General features: G+C 45.3%; 1 protein-coding gene across 5 annotated transcripts in view; it reads left to right on the top strand.

The window, feature by feature from the left end:
- The window catches only part of mib1 (MIB E3 ubiquitin protein ligase 1), a 52,866-nt gene extending 35,261 nt beyond the window's left edge, over positions 1 to 17,605 (top strand). Inside the window, exons 13-22 of one of the 5 annotated variants that reach the window (XM_061084379.1) lie at positions 8,242 to 8,374; positions 9,337 to 9,423; positions 9,931 to 10,089; positions 12,159 to 12,340; positions 13,345 to 13,534; positions 13,646 to 13,724; positions 13,831 to 13,917; positions 15,440 to 15,508; positions 16,303 to 16,403; positions 17,438 to 17,605. In XM_061084379.1, coding sequence (XP_060940362.1) covers positions 8,242 to 8,374; positions 9,337 to 9,423; positions 9,931 to 10,089; positions 12,159 to 12,340; positions 13,345 to 13,534; positions 13,646 to 13,724; positions 13,831 to 13,917; positions 15,440 to 15,508; positions 16,303 to 16,403; positions 17,438 to 17,578 — 1,228 coding nt within the window. In that variant the 3' untranslated portion in view covers positions 17,579 to 17,605. Of the gene's footprint in view, positions 1 to 8,241; positions 8,375 to 9,336; positions 9,424 to 9,930; positions 10,090 to 12,158; positions 12,341 to 13,344; positions 13,535 to 13,645; positions 13,725 to 13,830; positions 14,035 to 15,436; positions 15,509 to 16,302; positions 16,404 to 17,437 lie in introns of all 5 variants that reach the window. The other 4 variants (XM_061084378.1, XM_061084377.1, XM_061084376.1 and 1 more) reach the window with 4 other exon arrangements.
- The last annotated feature ends 2,840 nt before the right edge of the window (positions 17,606 to 20,445 follow it).

Here is a 20,445-nt window from a genome sequence, read left to right as displayed (position 1 = left end):
GTGGCAGCGGCGGATTCGAGGCCTTTTGATCCCCATTATTTCCGAGTGCAAACAATGGATTTTAATTGCCAAATCACTCCTTCAGCCACCGCCTCCTCCTCTGCATAATGTGCCCAGAACTGCCAAAGATGTCAGACTCATCAGCAGCACGACAGCGGCTTGTTTGTGTCACTTTGGATCCAGTCTGCCAATTACTGTGGAAGGGAATTTGATGATGCGTTATCTTTGGGTTTTTAACAGTGCGTTTAAAGGGCGACACTGTCACTGCTGTCTTTCCGTATAAGGAGACCCTCCGCCGGTTACAAGGTGCAGGGATGAACTCTAATGGAGCAGTGTGAGGGCAAGGGAAGGTAGCAGGCAGTACCCGGGCAGCGAGGGGTGATTTAAAGTGGTGGATTTGCCGTGAGACTGTAGATCACGGCAGCCTCTCAGACTCTCTGCCCGTACGGTGACAGTGTGGCAGGCTGCTGCTGAGTGGCTGTCGATCGAAGGACCTTCAGAGCGCCCGTATTCTTCACCGCTCTGCAAAGCCCAGAGTCAATCCCTTCGGTTCTATTTACCACTCTGCAGTTAATTTCACCAGGCAGGGTTAAGGTTAGTTTTGCTCCAGAAGGAACTGGCTAAAACCTTATCTATGCAGGATATTCCTGAAAAAATACAACTATACAAAAGTAATCCCTCTCTTACATCCGTTATGAGTCACTAGATGAGTGTGGCAGAGAAACTGTCCTCCCTCTATTTCTTATTTTCCACTCATCTTTCTGTGTTGGGGATGTTTTCTTGGTTACAACCTTTGAGTAGCGAAGGCTTAGCTCAGAGTGTATTATGGCGTGAAGGGTGCGAGGGCAGGACTCGTAGCAACCAGGTTACACCGCTTCCTCTGTCTCTCTCCTTCACTGTGTCATGGGTGTATAAAGAGCTGTATGTCTGTTGTGATTGGCGGAGGGCAGGGATGAGTTATAAAGACACACACACACACAGTAGAAAGACCACTGCGGATAGAAAGAAGACTTTGGTTGCATTCATACAAAATGCTGCACGCTCCCACAGAGTTGTGTGGTGGAGCCACAACCGCAGTGAGCAATCTGAAAACAATTTCTCGCTGCTTTATTATCATTCACGCCACTCACTGCCTCGCTTCATTCACTCTCTAGCTCGCTTGACCACCACTGCTGGCACTCGATCCTCTCACTGATTGAGCTGGTGAGGAGAGACCAACTTTGAATAGTGTTAACGAAGTGCAACCCACAAATCCTGCTGCTAACACATTTTTTAAAGTTTAAATTCTGGGTTTTTGGAGCTCAACCTGATGACAAACGGAGTAAACGTTGACGTTGACTGTGATGTTCCAGCACAGAGTAGTGATCATCGGTATCTCTGCACTGTGGAGAAACACCGATGGAGCATGCGTGATATTATCCATTAGCCTCTTAATCCTCCATTTGTGTTTGTCGCATATATCTGAACAGTTATAGGGGCCATGAAATCAAAATATCGACAAAAGCCCAGATTTGCATTAAACACAGCAAATTAATGACCTCGGTTTCTCACCGCAGACACCACACGAGCGGGAAAAAAACGCTGTGCTTATCAATAAAAAAAAATTACATATCCATACAATAAGCTACGTATTTGATTTCTGTACCCCAGGCAAATAAAGTTTTTATTTGTAGCGGGTTGTGTGAGGGTGGGTCACTGATCTGTATCATCCACCAGTGGGCTGTTCGTTGAAATGTTCTAGAGCAGGGTGATGAGGCCAAATCTGATTTCCTTTGCTCTGTTAGCAGCGTGTGGGGGGGGCAACTACTGCTGTGAAAAAGTAATGTGAAGAAGAGGCCAGTGAGTTTTTGGAAGCTCTGGTTAAAGTGTGTTTGAGTCTATTTGTGTTTTGGCTTACAAGTGATTTGAGGCTCAACTGTTATTGTCTGTGCTTTGGATTGATTTGCACACAAGCGTATTCACTAGGGACGGGAATCGGCAGGGACCTCCCGATACGATACTATCACGATACTTAGGTAGCGATACGATATGTATTGCGATTTCTGTGGGTATTGCGATTCTGTAAGTATTGCAATTCGATATTACGATTTCCTGGGATTTCTTTTGGTTGTTTTTTTTTTTTTAAATATTGGACCATGGAAAAATGTTGAATCATTCCTTCAAATACAACACAGTCAAATTCACTTAGAGCTTTACCAGTTTTATTTCAAATATTAACATTAACTTAATGACTGCCGGGCAGCCAATAGAGAAAATAAATAAAAATGTGCCCTATTATTGTATAGACCCTGTCAACTGCACACAAACTGACACATTAAGTATGCCACTTAGGCTACTTTTAAACAATAAATAAAAGATAAATGAAATAGAATGAATAAAAGTTTACTTAAAGTATAAACTTTGAAATAAACAAAAAGTAGGCTATTGTTGTTTGCATGTAGGCGATACAAAGCTAGTGCTTGGGTATGTTTAGATTCTTGTGCAAAAACAAGAGCTGGTCAACATGCTCTGGGTCGATGTTGCTCCCCCAATATATCCCCCCCGGTATAAACCAATAAATATGTTTAAAAAAAAAATATATATATCGACTTGGGAGGCAGCATAACGTCATTCACAAGAATCTCGATTTGTAACTGAATCGATTTTTCCCCCCATCCCTAGTATTCACCATATTAACTTTTTGTCATTTGAATTATTTTTCTCAGGCTTTGCATTGGTAATCAGAATCATTTATCATTGATCTGGAATTATTTTCTGGTGCAACATGGAATAGACTAAAAACGAATAGAAAAACCTATTAGGTTTAGATGCATGTCTGTTCGAGCCATTTAGCGAAAAAAGTGATGTTCAATAATTATACGGTTGTTTTATAGGTAATAAGCAATTCTTGTGTGGAGTGCACTTGATTGATTCTAATATAACCTGCATGTCCTTGCTTCTTTTACATCTCTTCTCACTTTTTGAGTGAAAGCATGTACATTACACCTCTTATGGCCAGTGTCTGAAATGAGAATGAGGCTTTCAAGGTTCTGAGGAGAATAAAGTGCAAAGGAAGACTAGCATGGGGAAATAATTGGGTCATCTCGAAACCAATGGGACATTAACGCGCCATTGGGCTTCTCCGACTGTCTTGCTGCGTCTTTCTTCATAAATTGCTTTGAATCAGGACACCCCATAACACCGGGTGATTTAAGGCTAATTAAAGCTAAGCCTTCATAGTCTCCCCACTTACTTCCCCAAATGGACGGAGAGCCATACGTGAGAATGTTTGAAAATGCAACCCGGCGTCTCCTAAACAACCTTCAAGGCAGCAGCCATTGCTACAGTGATAACCAAAACATCATCAGAAATGCACCCCCGTTCCTGTCTTCCCCTTCCCAGTTTATGCAAATAGTCCTTAATAAAAGCATGCTCACTCAGGGGCCTCAGGTATAGGCGAGCAGGGGAAGGTCACATTGTAGGGGAAATTATTCTCCTCACGGCACGGTAATGAAAGCCTTTTTTTATCGAGCGGTGCCAGTTAGGTTCTTGTCCTCAGCTTTCTGCTGCACTGCCAGCCCGGACGCGACATGTGTTTATTTACTCTGTCCACAGCAGGAGGACCGGTAGCTGGGCGACACACATGACTAAAACAAACTGGTAACTAATTACTTCCAGGGGCGGCGCGATAGCCAGGATGAAGTATGAGGGATCTGAGCTCCAACCAGTTACATCTACTTGAGGATTATTGGCTGATTTAATTATTTTTTCCCAATGTCTGGTGTGTAGTTTCAGTTACAGCAGTGGAATTGACAGTCCAAGTTGTCCCTGCTTCATTTTAACACACACATAAACATTTTTCAAAAGGAAGTAAATGCAATATGAACGCCACCATTCCCATCCAGAGCTGCATGTTTTAAGATCAATGAAATGCTGAACAGTTTTACGACTCCGAGTCTCTCAGCTGCCTCTGAGTTAGGGACTCTGCCTTCCAAAGCTCTCACACATGATGGAGAGCTCCTCCCTGCCCTGAGTGGAGAAGGAGGGGGGGGCTCCTTTTAGACGTGTGTGCGTTAGTGTGTTGCATTTATGAATGATTTGTTGGGAACGGTGTTCACTATTTCAGAGGACCTGAAAGTATTGATCCTGTCCCCGATGAGCAGACACCTCATTTATTGTCTGAAGTCGTAGGATCTGGAGAGGCTGTTCCAACAAGGACTCTGCATCAGAGAGGAACATGCTACCAGCTAAGGAATATGTTGTAATTCATTTCATGGATAAAGTTTCCACCTTAACACATTTTTGACGAAAGATAGAGTTTGTTCAGTTGCCATGGAGATCAATTATATTTCCTACCCTTGCTAAGTAGCAGAAGTTGATGCTTAGGACTTGTGATCTTTTGTTTATATGTTAAACCAGTTCCCTTAAATCCTGAAAATGTAGATTAAGTTGTATCTTCATCACTGGACGGAGGCTGTGTGACACAAAGCTCAGATGAAAGTTATTGAGAAGACCTTGAGTTTTGTTCTTCTTCCCCCAAGGTCAAAAAATAACTTTTAGGTTAAGACGTCCAAGTACAAAGCGTTTGCAGCAACTCGTACAGTTCTGATTTGTCTATTTGACGCCTAGCTACGCTCACAGTTGCAACGCTAATCATTTTCATCATTAGTTTTATAAAGGTTTTTTATTTTCCCAAGACAGGTGGCACCTTTGGCGACTAATCTCCGACGCAGAATCTGAATCTCCTTTCTTGAGCTTGAAGCCTTAGTTAATGGATGGTGTTATGCCAAACACGTCTCCTACATCAGAGGAACCATATGTTTGTGCACAGCCATTAATCTCAGGCTGGATGTTGACTGTTCCCGCTTTGCCCTGTCCTACGCAAGTTGTTGTCCCCCGACTCTCACTTCCTGTTGTAATAACGGCCACTGACCACCACACAGATGGCTGTCAGCCAGGCGAGGGCAGCAGAAGGGCCCTGTCGACCCCTACACACACAAACACACACAAACACACACACATGCACGCATACACTTTTAGTTCACTGTCTTACACACAATGACAAACGCCAACACACACAGAGCTGAGGGCATCAGAGAGCGTCCTGGTCAATGACAAATTGCAGCCGAAGAAGACGGGCCCCGGGTGTAGCTCTCCTGGGGGACTCTTGAGATCTCTCGCAGGGTGACCCAGTTCCATCACGTCTCCCGCTCTCCTCTACCTTTCTCCTCTCTCGGCTGCGCGTCCTCTCGCTTCCACAGACACCACGGCATTGGTTTTTTCGTGTTCTGCTGTCATAAGTAAATCCCCACCACACTTTAAATATGTTTCCCACCCGTAGCAGATTTTTAGTTTGTCCTGTTCAAGTCAGTGAGAGCTCTGCAGCCTGAGCTGGACTCTCTCTCTCTCTCCCTCTGTCTCCCTCTCGCTCTACATTCTACCTGAAGAGCCAACACACAGCTTCTCTCATACCCCCCCCCCCCCCCCCTCAGTCACAGCTAACATCACTTACCAAGGAGATAGAAAAAAAGGAACATGTAGGATTTTTTCCTTGCTTCTTAATTCACTCTCTTTTTTTTCTGCCTTTACAGCAAATAGCTTAACTGCATTGCAGCAGTGCCAGTATGGGGCATTAATATTAATGTCTGCCTATTTGGCCCAGCGTGGTAGGGAGCCTGTCAATCCACACTTCTATTGGAGGGGCTCCCTACAACAGTGAACACCTGCCCAGCACTCAAGAGCCGGGTTCTGACACTGGAAGGTGCCAGTCTGCCCCTATAGTGAGGAGGCAGGCGTTCATTGGCCAGTTTGCTCGACGTATAGGAGACGTTCCCAGCCAATCCAGATCGCACAAATCTTATACATTGCACCAATAGGAGAGAAAAAAACCCCGGCACAAAAGGAACAAAGGCTTCGTGTAGGACAAATGCCCTTGATTCTGGTGGTGGTTTATCAGTTTTTCACTGTCAGTTTTTTTGTTTCAACTTATTTTCTTGAAAGAAAGCTTAAAGAGTGTGATGTATAACCGCTGGGAATAAGTTTTATGTTGTAGCTCGAGGCAAGAATCTGATGTGGCAAGGTCTTTTCCTGCATAATGTGCTTGTTTAAGTCTCAACTCCTGCCCCGGTGGGAGCAGCATGGAGGAAATTACTCAAAAGTCCCCCCACGAGATGGAAAATCCACAATACGCAAGCAAATAGTACTTTGTATCAAAGGCGTCCTATTATGAATGTGAGATTAGGTAGAGTGGGCGCGGTTGCTATATCATTTAAGAAGTGCTCCTCTGCATTAAGTGGTTGAAGATGGCTGCAAGCAATGCAGGTGTGTGTGCGTAAGCCTCTGTGCAATGAGAGAGAGAGAGAGAGGTAGAGAGAGACAGTCATAGAGAGAGAGAGAGAGCTCTGGATCCTGGGATCAGTGTGCTGCGCTGTTCATCACTGCAGCAGTAGACCAGCCCTGAATCTCTCTGTCCGTGCAGAGGTGCTGACTGCCTGCCCCCCAACACCCCCTCTCTCTCTCTCTCTGCCCCTCTTTTCTCCGCTTTCCTCAAGAGAGCGGGCTAATGATGCTCTCATTCATTACTCCAGGAGGAGGGAGGGAGGGAAGCTGTAGATTTAGCAGAAAAACCTGCGGGGAACCAGCCACCCTGATTACCTTCCGTCTGAAAGCCTGCCAGCGCGTTGTTGGTTTGCACTGGTTTGCTTCCCTGTCTCTGTCTTAACAGTTAACGGGTTTTCATTGATTGTGCAGGATGTGGCTCTTTCTCTGTCCTGTGCCTGAGCCCATTTCCTCCCTGTAATGTTTCAACCCGTATTTACCTTCCTCTACCATGTACATAAAGACCCCAGTGCCTGCATGGCGTCCGTGGAGTCGTATCAAAGTCAGAGTGAAATGTGCTGTGTCCCTTTTGTCGCAGTTCAAAGATGTGCCCTGTGAGATTATTGAGGGTTAATCAAGGCCAGAAGCGCTCCCTCCAGCCCTGCTGCCTTAATGCCTATTGAAGGTACATTGTGTACCTAACTCCGGGTGAGAGAGGAGAGCAGCGTTGCAGCTCAGGCTTCCCAGTGTCTTGTCTCTGATTCTGTAGAATTAGTAAAGAAGGGGGGAAAAACAGAAGAATTCCTGCAATTAATTCTCAATCAGATATTTTTGTCTGATGCACTGCTCAGATATTAAATAAGGATTAGTCTCATTTCAGTTTGCTCTTGTACCATATGCCGGGGTGTGTGTGCCCATGAGCTAAAGCAAGAGGAGTGCACGGAGAGAGATAGGAGTTGGGGGGGCAAAGCAATGATGTGATGAGTTCAAACGCTAAACTCAAGCTGACTTCACACGAAGAATTATTCTTACTCGCATGTATTTCCTTCTAATTACAGTCAATCTACCTCTTACGGGGATTTTTCTTTCTTTTCCCCTGCAGTGTTTTGCTTTATCTTTTGTTTTTAATAAGTAATAGAATCACTAGTGTGTGGCTTCTAGTAACAAGGAGGTCTCTTGTCTTCAGTGACAGCGGGGGAGTGACAGTCAGGCTCCCTCCTTATCCCCACTGTGACACTCTGACTCCTTCCTCTTGTGCAGCTGCCTTTGCAGCCGCGTCTCTCCGTGCCACACATCCTCTAAATGACCTTCAATCGCTCACAGGACTGACTCGCTCTTTTCTACCACACCAGGCCACTTCTGTTAAACAGCGCTGTTTAAAACAATGGAGGTTTTTCCCTTCCCATCCTGTCTTCTTCTGCCCCAGGAGTCCTGAGTGAATGCGGTGGAATCTCGTGTAATTACCATTTTGCCTCCCAATGATAGGCGCTTTTTTGCGCATCATCAAGGGAGAAGTGGCTTCCCTTTTTCAACCAAAGTGACGGTGGAGGGACGGGCACTCTAAAATAACACACGGCACTTGCACCGCTCTAAGCTTGATGTAAATAACACTCTGCCTGGGAAAGCAACTCCTCCCTAAGTTGATTTAGTATTCTTGTCCCCGTGTGTGAAAATGGGATATGCTCTGCTGTAAAAATGGAGGGGAAAAGTGTACTGGAATACGCTGTGTATCAGCAGTGCAGACACTGTGATGTGTTTGCGTTCAACAGATTGTGTCTAACCCCACGCTGTCACGTAGTGCACGGAACATTTATTCACAGAAATATGAATTGGAGCTTTTAATATCACAAATGTATGCATTCGATCACTTTAAGTGTCTTGTCTTCCTTTCGGGGTTTTCTCATGTCAAACACTCACTTCTTCCTGTGTCTCCTCTCTGTGCAGTGCCATGCGTGTGCTGCTATCCAAGCTGCCGAGGCCTTGGATCGTGGACGAGAAGAAGGACGACGGCTACACCGCACTGCACCTGGCTGCCCTCAACAACCACGTGGAGGTGGCTGAGCTGCTGGTGCACCAGGTAACAGCAGATTCTTAATGCACGCTTCAGCACTCAACCTGACAACGAATGCGGTCGTTCATGCTCTGTGAGAGACTTTTCCCATTTACAATTATTAGCCCAAAGCACAACTGCATCAGCTTCACCCGCACTCGTGCCTTTTTTTTTACCTCACTCCAGAGCCTGCACTCCCCTGCAGCCAGCAAGCTGTAGACCAGTTGAAGCTGCTATAACTGCCATTTTTTTTTATTGAATCCATACGGTTCACACGGCCTCCAGGGGTAATGTTTAGTGCTGCTGGGCCCTCATATCATTCTCCTCTCGCAATCATAGGTTTGTGCTCTTTTTCCCTTTTGAGATTGCAGTTTAAACTCCCTATAGACTAACACATACAGGCGTTTATGAAAAAACAGTCACCTGACCATGCAGGAACTGGGTTAATTAGGACATGGTGCAAGGCAGCAATGTTGCTGCAGCATACCAACGCATGGACGTTCGCTGTGCAAGCTACCTTTCAGTGGGGACGGCCTTTTTCCCCAAGTCCCTGCAATGGGGCTGGTTCGCAGTGATGGCTCAGCTTTCTATTCAGAAATTGCAGCACACTACAAGGTGCACTGCAGATTCCCAGCCAGCCAGCCAGTCAGTCTTATTACTTGGGGATTTCACACACTGCCTGATCACAATGCTTATCTTCCCTCCACATCTCCTCAGCCGAGGTATTCGCAATTGGAAATGACAATCACATGCAGCGTTATTGTAGGATGCAGGTTTTCCCCCCCACTCCCTGGGTGATACTTTGGTCTGCAGGGTTAAAGGAAGAAAGGTTCTTTGAGGCACATAAAGCCAGAGAAGTTGTAACAGTCTTCCATGTGCTAAACATTTATTTTATATAATTTTATTTAGTTTTATTTTCTTTGTTGGTTGTTCATGTTCAATCACACGTGTTTGAGTGTTTGCCTCTCTCTCTTCTTCCCACCTCCCAGGGCAGCGCCAGCTTAGACATCCAGAATGTCAACCAGCAGACGGCGTTGCACTTGGCCGTGGAACGCCAGCACACCCAGATAGTCCGGGTTAGTGTCACCTCTTCTCTCTTATCCTCCTTTTTTCTTATTTGTTCTCCTTCCTTCCCACTTCACATCCACCACAAAGCTAAGATCCTGTCCCTGGTTATCTCTGTATCTGTCCCTCATCCTGGACGTTACACAAAAGGAAGTAAAGTAATATCAGTGCCACTCCACATTTAATTTACCCAGTTGGACGTCCTGCAGTTGAATGAAGTCCTCCTCCTGAGTGATGCTCTGAGACTCTGTGTCTTGGTCAGAGTCATTTGGTGTAGTATTGGATTTGAGATTGCCACGTTGCCATCTTGTGGACTCGAGAAAAAATGCACTCTATAATTGGGTGACTACAAACACTGAGGCAGTTCATTGTAAGCAAGCAACGATATAAATCAGCGCGGTTGGCATTTGCATTGTAGCAACAAAAGAAAATAAAGTTGTTTTATGGCTGTTGCTGGCGATTCTGTTTGACAGCCTGCTCGTGTAACTCTTTGTTTATACGCCTCCTCTTTACAACAGCTGCTGGTGCGGGCGGAGGCCAAGCTCGACGTGCAGGACAAGGATGGGGACACGCCGCTTCACGAGGCGCTGCGTCACCACACACTGTCCCAACTGCGACAGCTCCAGGATATGCAGGATGTCAGCAAAGTGGAGCCTTGGGAACCCTCCAAGAACACAGTAAGTCATCACAGCGTTTAAGATGTTCAACAGCCAGCAGCGGCCAAAAGATGAGAAAAACATCAACATTGGAATATGTGACTTACATAAGGGTTTCATTTTCATTGACCTGTCATCACTTATATCTCTTTATAATCATTACTCAATGCATGTTTCTATTAAGGGGCTCTCAAGTCGTATTAGCCTGTACATACTCAGCAGAACACTGGGAAGACAGGATGCTACTCGACCAACACAGAGTTGATGCACAGACTCGCTGACTGTTATCTTTTGCAACTGAATTTTTATTATACCAGTGCAATACCCGTTCTGTTTGGAATGGACTGTGTGCTTTTACCTTGCTGGTTGCAGCTATCTCTCTGAAATGACAAAGGTGACCTGCAGTAATTGAGCCTGAGCGAGTAAAGACCGGCTGAAGGACTCGGTCCTCAGGGACCTGAAGCCTCAACACCGCTGCTGCTCAAAGAGCCGATCGCCTGTGAAACGTTCAGAGAACCTCAAGTCACAACCGGAGAAAATTGGTTGTGGTGGATGTCGCCGTGATTGACAATGTCACTTGCGCTAATGAATTCTAGCCGAGGCTGCTACAGAGCACCGATCACCTGATCACTCACAGCTTATTCATTTTGAACTTATCACATGTCCAGATCTCACCAAATTTGGCAGAGCACTTCCTCTCTCAAGACAAACCTTCCAGATACAGACAAACAGAAATATGATATTACCAATAGCTACCATGGACCCAGTAAGCCTATAACAACTCTGTAGTATCCATGTGACGGTGTTAAGTGTGACACCCTCTGATCAAACATGCACCAGTCACTGACAGTGCTATCTCCACTCATTTGATTTGCATGTCACCAGAGGCTTCCAGTGAAACCCTTGGTGAACATGGAGAGAACACACAAACCATTAAGAAGAACAGACAGTTTGCATGCAGAGCGTTCAGTCACCTTCATGAACACGTGGCATGTTTGTTCTGTCAGCAGTTAGCGACGAGTATACTCTCGTCATAGCTCTGTGCATCTTTAGTGACGGGAGATTGTGACGAGGTTCCTGCTGTGGCAGTGTTCTGCAGAACCTGTGTACACACACACACACACACCTGTTTGACAACCTGCGTATGGTTCACCGCCCGGGGTGTGACAAATGATGATGGATCACACCTAGACAGGAAGCTCAGTGCTCCTCAGTCCCCTCCGTCACCTGCATCACTGGACAGCTTAGTCTGCAGCGGCCCATCATTCAGACAGCCGTCCTGACGTGAGCGGGGGGGGGGGCAGTCAGCCCGCTCGCCGCCGCCTCTTGACCGGCCTGAATAGAGTTTTTCCCTCTGTAGAGGCCAACATGTAACACCTGGACCATTTCTGTGTTAACACCACATCACTAATCCCCACAGGGATGCGTTTAAGGCTGGAGTGTTAGAGCGACAGGCTTACTTTACCTGTCACCCCCCCCCCCCCCCTCACCACTTCTTTCCTTCTCTGCTCCACCTCTTCCCGGTCTTCTCGCCCTCCCTGGTTCCCCGGCAGAGCAGCGGAACAGACAGAGAGTGGGGGCCTAATTGTGATGTGTGCAGTTAGGTCACTCTCCCACACCCTCTACCCCTGTCTACAAAATCCGAATTCAATTAGTCGGCCCGGTGGCTCCATCAGCAGAGATTCAAACCCTACTGGTTGAAGACAATTAGACATGGAAGACCCAAATTGCTGGAGTAAGAGAGAGAGAGAGAGGCTTTGAGTTGGGGGCAGAGCGAGTGAGGCGATGAGCTCTCGGAGGGACAGAGATGGGACAGTTAATAGGATTTTGGGTCAGGGTTGAGGGAGTTCCACCGCCTGACGGCAATCGTAAGGCGTGTCTTTGATTGGCTAATTAGGGGGTGATGTGATCGCACTTTGACATGGTTAATCTGAACCTAACTGTGAAGCCTTCTGAGTAAAATTAACATCAGGACTCCTTGTTCTTCTTCACACTGTGCACTAATGGTCCGAATGCCCGTGTGTCAGCCGACTGCTGTGTGTCTCCGATTCTGATCTGTTTTTTTCCTCCGTCTGTCTTCCTCTCCGCAGTTAATCATGGGCCTGGGCACCCAGGGGGCCGAGAAAAAGAGTGCAGCATCCATCGCCTGTTTCCTGGCTGCTAATGGAGCCGACTTGACCATTCGTAACAAGAAGGGCCAGTCGCCCCTGGACCTGTGTCCCGACCCCAGCCTCTGCAAGGCCCTGGCCAAATGTCATAAAGAAAAGAGCAGGTAAACAGCGCTTAAAGGGAAACACACTTTCTTGCCAAGAGTTTCATGTTAACATCAACACCACCCATGTATGTACGGTAAATATAAAGCTACAACCAGGAGATGTTAACTATTATCTCATATGTCACATTTTAAGTTGAAGAAAATCAGTGTGGGTTTATGAGTGGTTAACGTTTTTTGTATGGATTGAAGAAACAAATCAAAAAGTTCTTCTTGCCAGTTTATCAAATTCACAGTACAGTGCTTCTGTAAAAACACCAGAAAGAGAAGAGACAAACATAATTTGCACTTTTTTTTCCATGGACAAAATATACAGAGTGACTTGAATGCCAACTACATCTTACAGACTGACATACTGGAATAGCCATATCATCCCTGCACACACAGGCACAGCATGAACACTGACTCAACATGCAGAAACATGTCCTGTTGTCAACGTGCTGTGTAATTTTCTTTACAAACGTGTACACACACAACACAGCACATGGTTTATTCCATAAAGTCAGTTGTTAAGAGTGAGTTTAATCTCTAACCATGATCCTGTCTCTATCTGGACAAAGTCAACTCACTGTTACTGAAAATATAGTTTATTTTTTGTATGATTCTGAGGTACTAAATTATCCCAACGTCATCCTCATGAATTAAGATGCATGGATGTTTTTAAATAAAATGATTAAAACCTGTTCATCCAACCAACTGCTAACTGTGAACTGCTAAACTTCAAAATTTGGTCGGTATATCTGCAGGTGAAGCTGACTCGATCCTCATAAGATTGTTGAGAGTCAGGCCAATTTATGAGAATGGAGCCTCTTGACCCGTAGGTCACGAGACTCGGGTAAAGACATGGCTGAAAGAGAGAGAAATCTTTTTGCCTTTCCCCCCTCCGTCCCTTTCTAAGTCTCTGCTTGTCTCCACCTCTTTTCTTTGTTCGCTGTCAGCCCCCCGTGCTTGTGGTCTCTGCTGCTCTCTCACACACTGTCTTGTTTTCCTCCCGTTGCTCCCAGTGGACAGGTGGGCACCCGCAGCCCGTCTCAGAACAGCAACATCGAGTCTCTGGACGAGTGTATGGTGTGTTCGGACATGAAGAGGGACACTCTGTTCGGGCCCTGCGGACACATCGCCACCTGCTCCCTCTGCTCGCCGCGCGTCAAAAAGTGTCTCATCTGCAAGGACCAGGTCCAGTCTAGAACCAAGGTATTACCCTTCTGCAATCTCTACCACACAACAAACTGAGTCCTATCGATGAGAAGTGGGATAACACTTTTACTCTCCTGTTTTTGTGCGTTGAATTTTGCCTTTCAACAGATCGAGGAGTGCGTGGTCTGCTCTGACAAAAAAGCAGCCGTGCTGTTCCAGCCCTGTGGCCACATGTGCGCTTGTGAGAGTAAGTTACACACATCTCCGCCTCACATTAGACTCCGCCTTCTGAAATCTGGCTCCTCCTTCTTTATGAATTCATCTCTGACCGTCACATGTTTTGTTTCCACCAGACTGTGCGATACTCATGAAGAAGTGCGTACAGTGTCGGGCTGTAGTAGAACGCCGCACTCCTTTCGTTCTCTGCTGTGGAGGGAAAGGTATGGAGGATGATGATGATGCCGCTGATGATGATGATGATGATGGTGATGATGATGATGATGATGATGATGATGATGATGGTGATGATGATGATGATGATGATGATGATGACCGTAGTGAGTGAATCTTCCACACGTTCCCTTTTAATACCCTCACTATCTTTTGTAGTTTTCTTTTCTTCTTCTCTTCTTCCTTCACTGTTCTTAAAAAAAAATTCTGCTTTAGCCCTTTTTTATCTTTTGTTTAGCTTTTGCCTTGCTTATGCATTGTACTTGTATGTTTACATCACTGATATGTTGTTTTATTGTGTTTTTTTCATCCTATTGAACACATATAGATGTAGCCACACATTCAAATCTGTCAGAATTAATTTCCTAGATCTGCCATCTTGTTACCATTGCATCCATTTCGATCATCTAATATGTTCTAGCTTCTATGAAGACATTTGCTGTAGAAGACAGTGGCCTCACTAATGCTCAACAGTCTCCTTATATTGAATTAAACTGCACCACCTTTTGTCCGGATTCACTCAAACATTTAATTGGTACAGTCAGGGAACATGTTCCATTCTTCTAAGTTTCTCGGAAATCCATCGAGTAGTTCTTGCATAATCCTGCTGAAAATCTAGTGAAGTGGGGTGAAAACATAACCTCAGAAAACCTGATCAACTTATTAATGTTCCTGCGACCTCCAAAAGTTTGACTAGTCACATAAAACAGATACCTGAATTGTAGGCAGATGCTAAAACACCTATAGTCCTAATGATATATGCATATTAATATTAGTAACCAACCTGGATTTCATCACTTTTGCCCAAAATATGATTTGTCACATATCAGCATGCAAGTGTCTGATGAATCATGATGAAATGTTGTGTGTAAATTTGTTTATTCTTTCCGTTGGCTCCACAATCCATCTTCTCGTCTCTAAATGAAGCCGTGTTATTCTGGCCATGTCTTTATTTTAGTGCTGTTATCTCACTGGTGCTCGTTTCTATCGTGTTTTTCCACATTTTTTTTACGTTGAGTTAAAAGGGAAACTGTTGCAAGTTCACTAACCTCATTTTTATACCCCCCCGCCGTATTAATTATTGAACACGTCTTTCGGGTTTGTTGGCAAATCTTACACGCGGCCACAAGCCAGACGTGCGAAAGCAGAGCCAAACACACTCATGCAAGGGGCAGCATCCCTGTAACACTCGCTGTTCACGTCTGTAACCGAAGCAAATCGAGTGAGCAAAGTTAAATCTGTCACTCTGATTATTCCCACCACTTACCAGTTGGGTACCTGGTTCAATAATCTACCTCTAACCCAGTGAGCATTAGACTCATGCTGAAGCTTCGGCTGAAGCCAGAAACACAAAGAATCACTCGCGCATTTTTGACAGTTGTACAGCTATTTCCCTTTCCTCTTCTGTTTCAAACTTTCAAGCTTCCTCTTTAGATTTTTTCTCTGAACCTCCCCCTTGAGGCTGTAGTGAGTAGCTCATGCTATAACTATGTGACTGGTTATCCCCAGCAGGGAGCTCTAACACTATGGCAGGGGGATCGCAGGATCTTCTCCAGCCCAACAATCTGGCACTAAGTTGGTGTAAGTATGACCTCCATGAATCCCCCTCCCCTTATCAGAAGCCTGGCTTTTAAAGAAGCTCCTCCCACAGTGCTGCCCTGGCCCCTTCCCCTTCCCTGAAACCCCCTCCTCCCTGTCTCTTCCAGTCATACACACACACACACACACACACACACACACACACACACACACACACACACTGAACTGTAGATGATGATGATGATGATCCACATGCCAAGAATCACAGAGCTGATCACTGCTTCTGGCAGATGTTTGCCAGTCTGGAGCCGAGTCCCCAGCACGGCCTCAGTCCAGCTTGTTTTTGTCGAGCACTCACATAATAAACCCCGACAGTTCCACACCAGCGTTACACACACACACGCATCCGCTGGAATCGCACAATGCCAAAAACTCTGCATGATGTTTTTGTCCTTTGCCAGTCTATATTTCAGATAATTACAAAGTACTCATTTCTGAAAAACGCAGACATTTTAAAAGTGAGTGCGATGCCAACACAGACTGAGTTTGATCTGTCATACAGAAACAAACTCTGAGTGCATGTTGTTTGTTAATCTTTGCTCGTTTTACAGAGCTCATTTCTTTTAAAATAAAATCCAGCTTCCGGCTTGTTGCAGAACGGCACTTGCTGGTGTGGCTGCATTTTCGGTTTTATTGGCAATATAGTTTATCATTATGAGGAAGTGAAGTTTGATGGTGCCGCTGGTGCAAACTGTTACTCTGTGTAGTCTGTAGGATGGTAACAACATTTTTTTTACTTCCCTTCAACTTTATGTGGCTTTGTTGTGTTCAAACAGCCAGTGGAAACATCCCAGCCATGCAGAGGGACAAGGACAACACCAACGTCAACGCTGATGTTCAGAAGCTCCAGCAGCAGCTGCAGGACATCAAGGAACAGGTGAGGATAAGTGTCCTGAAGGGACAGAGGCCACCAGATGAGAGACTTCTCCTCCATTGGACAGTTAGTTTATAAAGTTGGACAACTCGTCTCCACCTACATCTGCTACCCAGAAATTAGAAAAAATGTCCCACTTACAAAAGGTCCCATTTGGCACATTTGGAGCCAAATTCTGCACAATAGTGAAGATGCCATTTTTTTTAATAGCATCAATTAATTAAAGACAAACTTATTATAAAAATGATTACACTTTGTGGCTAATGAACTACCAAGAAATCTTAAACCTGATCTGAGCTGGGAGGTGATCCCTGATCAACAGTGTCAAAAGTATTCACATTCATTACTCAAGTAGAAGTATAGATACTAGGGTTTAAAAATACTTTTGTAGTAGTTGAAGTATCAACTCAAGCTTTTTACTGAAGTAAAAGTACTGGTTTCAAAACTACTTAAAGTATAAAAGTAATTTAAGGGGATTTTTTTTTCCATTAAGGACAAACTCTTAAGCCGCGTCTCAGGGGCCTATAGTGCACTACCCCACCTCCTCCATAAAAAACATTTTTCTAAAGGCCATAATGACTATAATGTTATATTAAAATGGTATGTTGAAAAATGTGGGATGCACTAGGCTACCCGTTTCAGCTGCATATATGCCCATTGAAAATGATCACATTTTATTACAATGCAAATACATTAACATACCATATGCATACTACTGAGCATTAACATGCGTGTCATGGCTATTTTTAAAATGTAAGGAGTAGAAAGTACAGATATTTGCGTGAAAATGTAAGAAGTAGAAGTAAAAAGTCGTCTGAAAAATAAATACTCCAGTAAAGTATAGATGCCCCAAATTTCGACTTAAGTAAGGTAAGGTACTTGACACCTCTGCTGATCAATAACCAACATCTGTATCCAGGTTTGTTGAAATAAGTGACTGTCTATTTGTTTCTTTGAAAGTTCAAATTACTTTTTCAAATGACTTTTATCGCAACAAAACATCAACCCAGAGTTTGTTTTTCTCCACCTCTCCTCAGACCATGTGTCCGGTTTGTCTGGACCGGCTCAAGAACATGATCTTCATGTGCGGCCACGGCACCTGCCAGCTGTGCGGCGACCGGATGAGCGAGTGCCCCATCTGCCGCAAGGCCATCGAGCGCCGCATCCTCCTCTACTAGACCCCCCCGCCCCCCCCACGGACTCTGTCGCTTCTCTTAAAGTTCACACCAACCACGCCTGCAAGGCCACAACCACACCAGCTGCTGCCGCTGCTACTGCTACTGCTGCCGCTGCCGCTGCCGCTCTACCATCCTCACAGCACCCGGGTCAGCCAGGGCGTCCTCAACATGTCTTAGTCCACACAGCAAACGCTCTCTTAACGCTCTGACTGTGTTCATGTGGAGTTTCTGTTACAAAAACCAGGAGAAATTACGAGTCGACTTCACCAGATCTGCTGTTGTCTCCTAAAAGCAGCCGGAGAGACGGTTGCTTCTACGCACATCGCCCTTTTCTTCTCTTTGTCGCTCTCTTTTCCTCTTTCTTACCACCCCCTTCTCATCCCTTTCTCTGTTTTTACTTCTTACGTGAACCTTCTTCTCTCTCTTGGAGTCTACGGCGGCACCCTCAGACTTTAAATCTTGAAAAATGAACTCAAAGGGTTCGAACCTGAGCCTGGATTCCCCCCCCACCCCCTGGAACAGCTTGGAGCACCAGAGCGAGTCCACGAGTGTAGAGGCGGCGAGGTCGGCCCGCTGCCTTCGGTGTAAAGTTCTCAAGCATCTGTCGCAGTCGAGTTTTATTGTATCTGTAAATCTTAATTCCAGTGTATTGCTATCTGAAGCTCCTAAGTTTTCATTACAGTACGGCAAGTTTGTGACGCTTCACTGTTTGCACCCACAGGCTCCTGTGAGTGTTTTTGGCTTGGTGTCTGTGTTTGGCCGTCGTGACACACGCCGCACGCCGACTGTCCTCGCCGCCGATGACCACATGTCGGCGGTTTTGCACTAGAAAAAAGCTGAGTCAGGGTTTCTAACGCTCGTTTCCGCACCTACTGTGGCGGCCCCTCTGCTGCTCAGTGGTGAACAAACGCGGAGCAGTCGGACTGCCAGGTAGCACACCACACCCGTACTCTGTTTACCGAGCTGCACCGAGAACGCCGGCGGTGCTTTTGCGACACGAGAGCGCCGGCCGTGCTGGGTTTCAAGACAAACACGTGAACCTCCTGCAGCTTCTGTCCAGTGAGCGGCCCTTGTCGTACCTGTTTGTTGTTCACACAGACCCACGAGATGCAAACCAGTCTCCTGTCACAACCTTTTGTTAAAGCTCTAATGAGACCTGGTGGTATTGTACAATTCAATGAGCATTGCTAATTTACCATTGATTACTATGTGCCATTTTGCTTCCAAAAAAATCTACCGGTTTAATAACTTGTATGGGGGATAAGGTGCTCTTTATCTTGTTTTTCTGTTTTTCCTTTTTATTTAAAGTGTATTTCCCTTTCTTCTCAAAAAAAATCTACATTTATTGAGCTGGAGAGTACAATCTATTAGAACACTAAGATGAAAAATGTAGATTAAATTATTTTTTATTGCTGCCCCAAAAATAGGATTTATAGGTCTCACTGCCTTCCTAATATGTAGCCTCAAAATCTCTCAAACATTCTGCTTTGATATTAATGTTGAGATATGTCGTGATGTTTCTGTTTTTTTTCTGTTTGCTTTTCTGTTGGCTGTAGCTTTCTGGAGAGAAAGATAGAAGCGGTTCTCCCCCTCTCTGAGTTAGGTCTCTGTAAACCTAACTCGTTTGTGTGAAACAAAAAAAATGGAGACTTTTGTTGTCATAAAAAAAATGTCAAGTATCTTCTCACCAGTATTTTTCTTTAGGAGGAAAAGCTAATGATTTTATTTTCTTTAAAAAGACAGAACTTGCCTTACCTCTCTTAAAAAGGCAGTTGCCCACGTGGCCGGCTCGCTCCGCTATGTGGGAATTTGCAACCGCATACAAGCATTATTTTATTCCCCCCCACCCCACCAACCGACCCCTTCTTCTCTTTGTAGGACTGAAACTTTTCCCCCCCCCAGTACGGTTTTTGATTCGTTCCACTGATAACACTTTAAGCTAGAAGCACTAATACGCTTTACGGTAGTGTTGTCTTGTTCTGGTTGTCATGAAAAAGCCTATTTTGTACTTTATTTTCAATCCCTGTAATTGTCCTGTTGGAAAATGTATCCGTGGTATTATTATTATTATTTTTATTTGTTTTATTTCCTTTTGGCATGAATGTTTGACATATGCAGTACGACATGTATCATGAAAACAGTTCGGTCTGTATTGCTGATAAGTGCTTTTAAAAAACAACAGTATAGCTGGAATAAAGATCTAAATGAACCATGGGGACATTAAACACAAGGCGCCGTTTGTTTTTTCAAAACTTCAAACCTTCTTTTAGCTTGTGTTTACCCAGTGGAGCTCAGGTGTAGTTTGTTGCTCTTCCCCTGCTGTGCAGCGTCTGCCCGGCGGAGGAGACAGGGTGCCAGTGATGGGAGGTGTGGGGTAATTGAAAATGCTAACACCTAATAATGAGTCGGCGCCCGCGTGCGATAGGTCAGCTATGCTAATCGGAGAAAGAAGAGAAGAGCAGGAATTTAAAGGAAAAAAAAAACCCAGAGGAGAGAGAGAGAGAACAGGGTGATGCATCTTGTAAAGTGAGCGGTGTGACACGGGGGGGGGACGTCTCAGCAGCCGTCTCCACCCGGCTGACAAATTATCACCAAAGGCCATTTATGTTCTAGCTCATTGACTGGTCCATTCATAACCTGGACGTCTTCGGGCCCGGCTCACGCTCCACAGCGGCTCGCACCAGGACATCCATCACGCTGTCAGCCGCTCACTTCATGCACACTGACTGGAGAGGACACTCTTTATTGTTCTGATCTCTGGGACTTGGCGCCGGGCCGAGACGCTGGACGTACAGTCTGGTGTCCTGTCGCTGGTGCTTTGTCACTTTACACTCGAGGACCTGTCTCTGAAAACGACTCGCTCTCTC

The sequence above is a fragment of the Limanda limanda genome, chromosome 13 (genome assembly GCF_963576545.1).
Source record: "Limanda limanda chromosome 13, fLimLim1.1, whole genome shotgun sequence".
NCBI classification, from domain to species: Eukaryota; Metazoa; Chordata; class Actinopteri; order Pleuronectiformes; family Pleuronectidae; genus Limanda; species Limanda limanda.
This window is presented reverse-complemented; position numbering and strand designations above follow the sequence as displayed.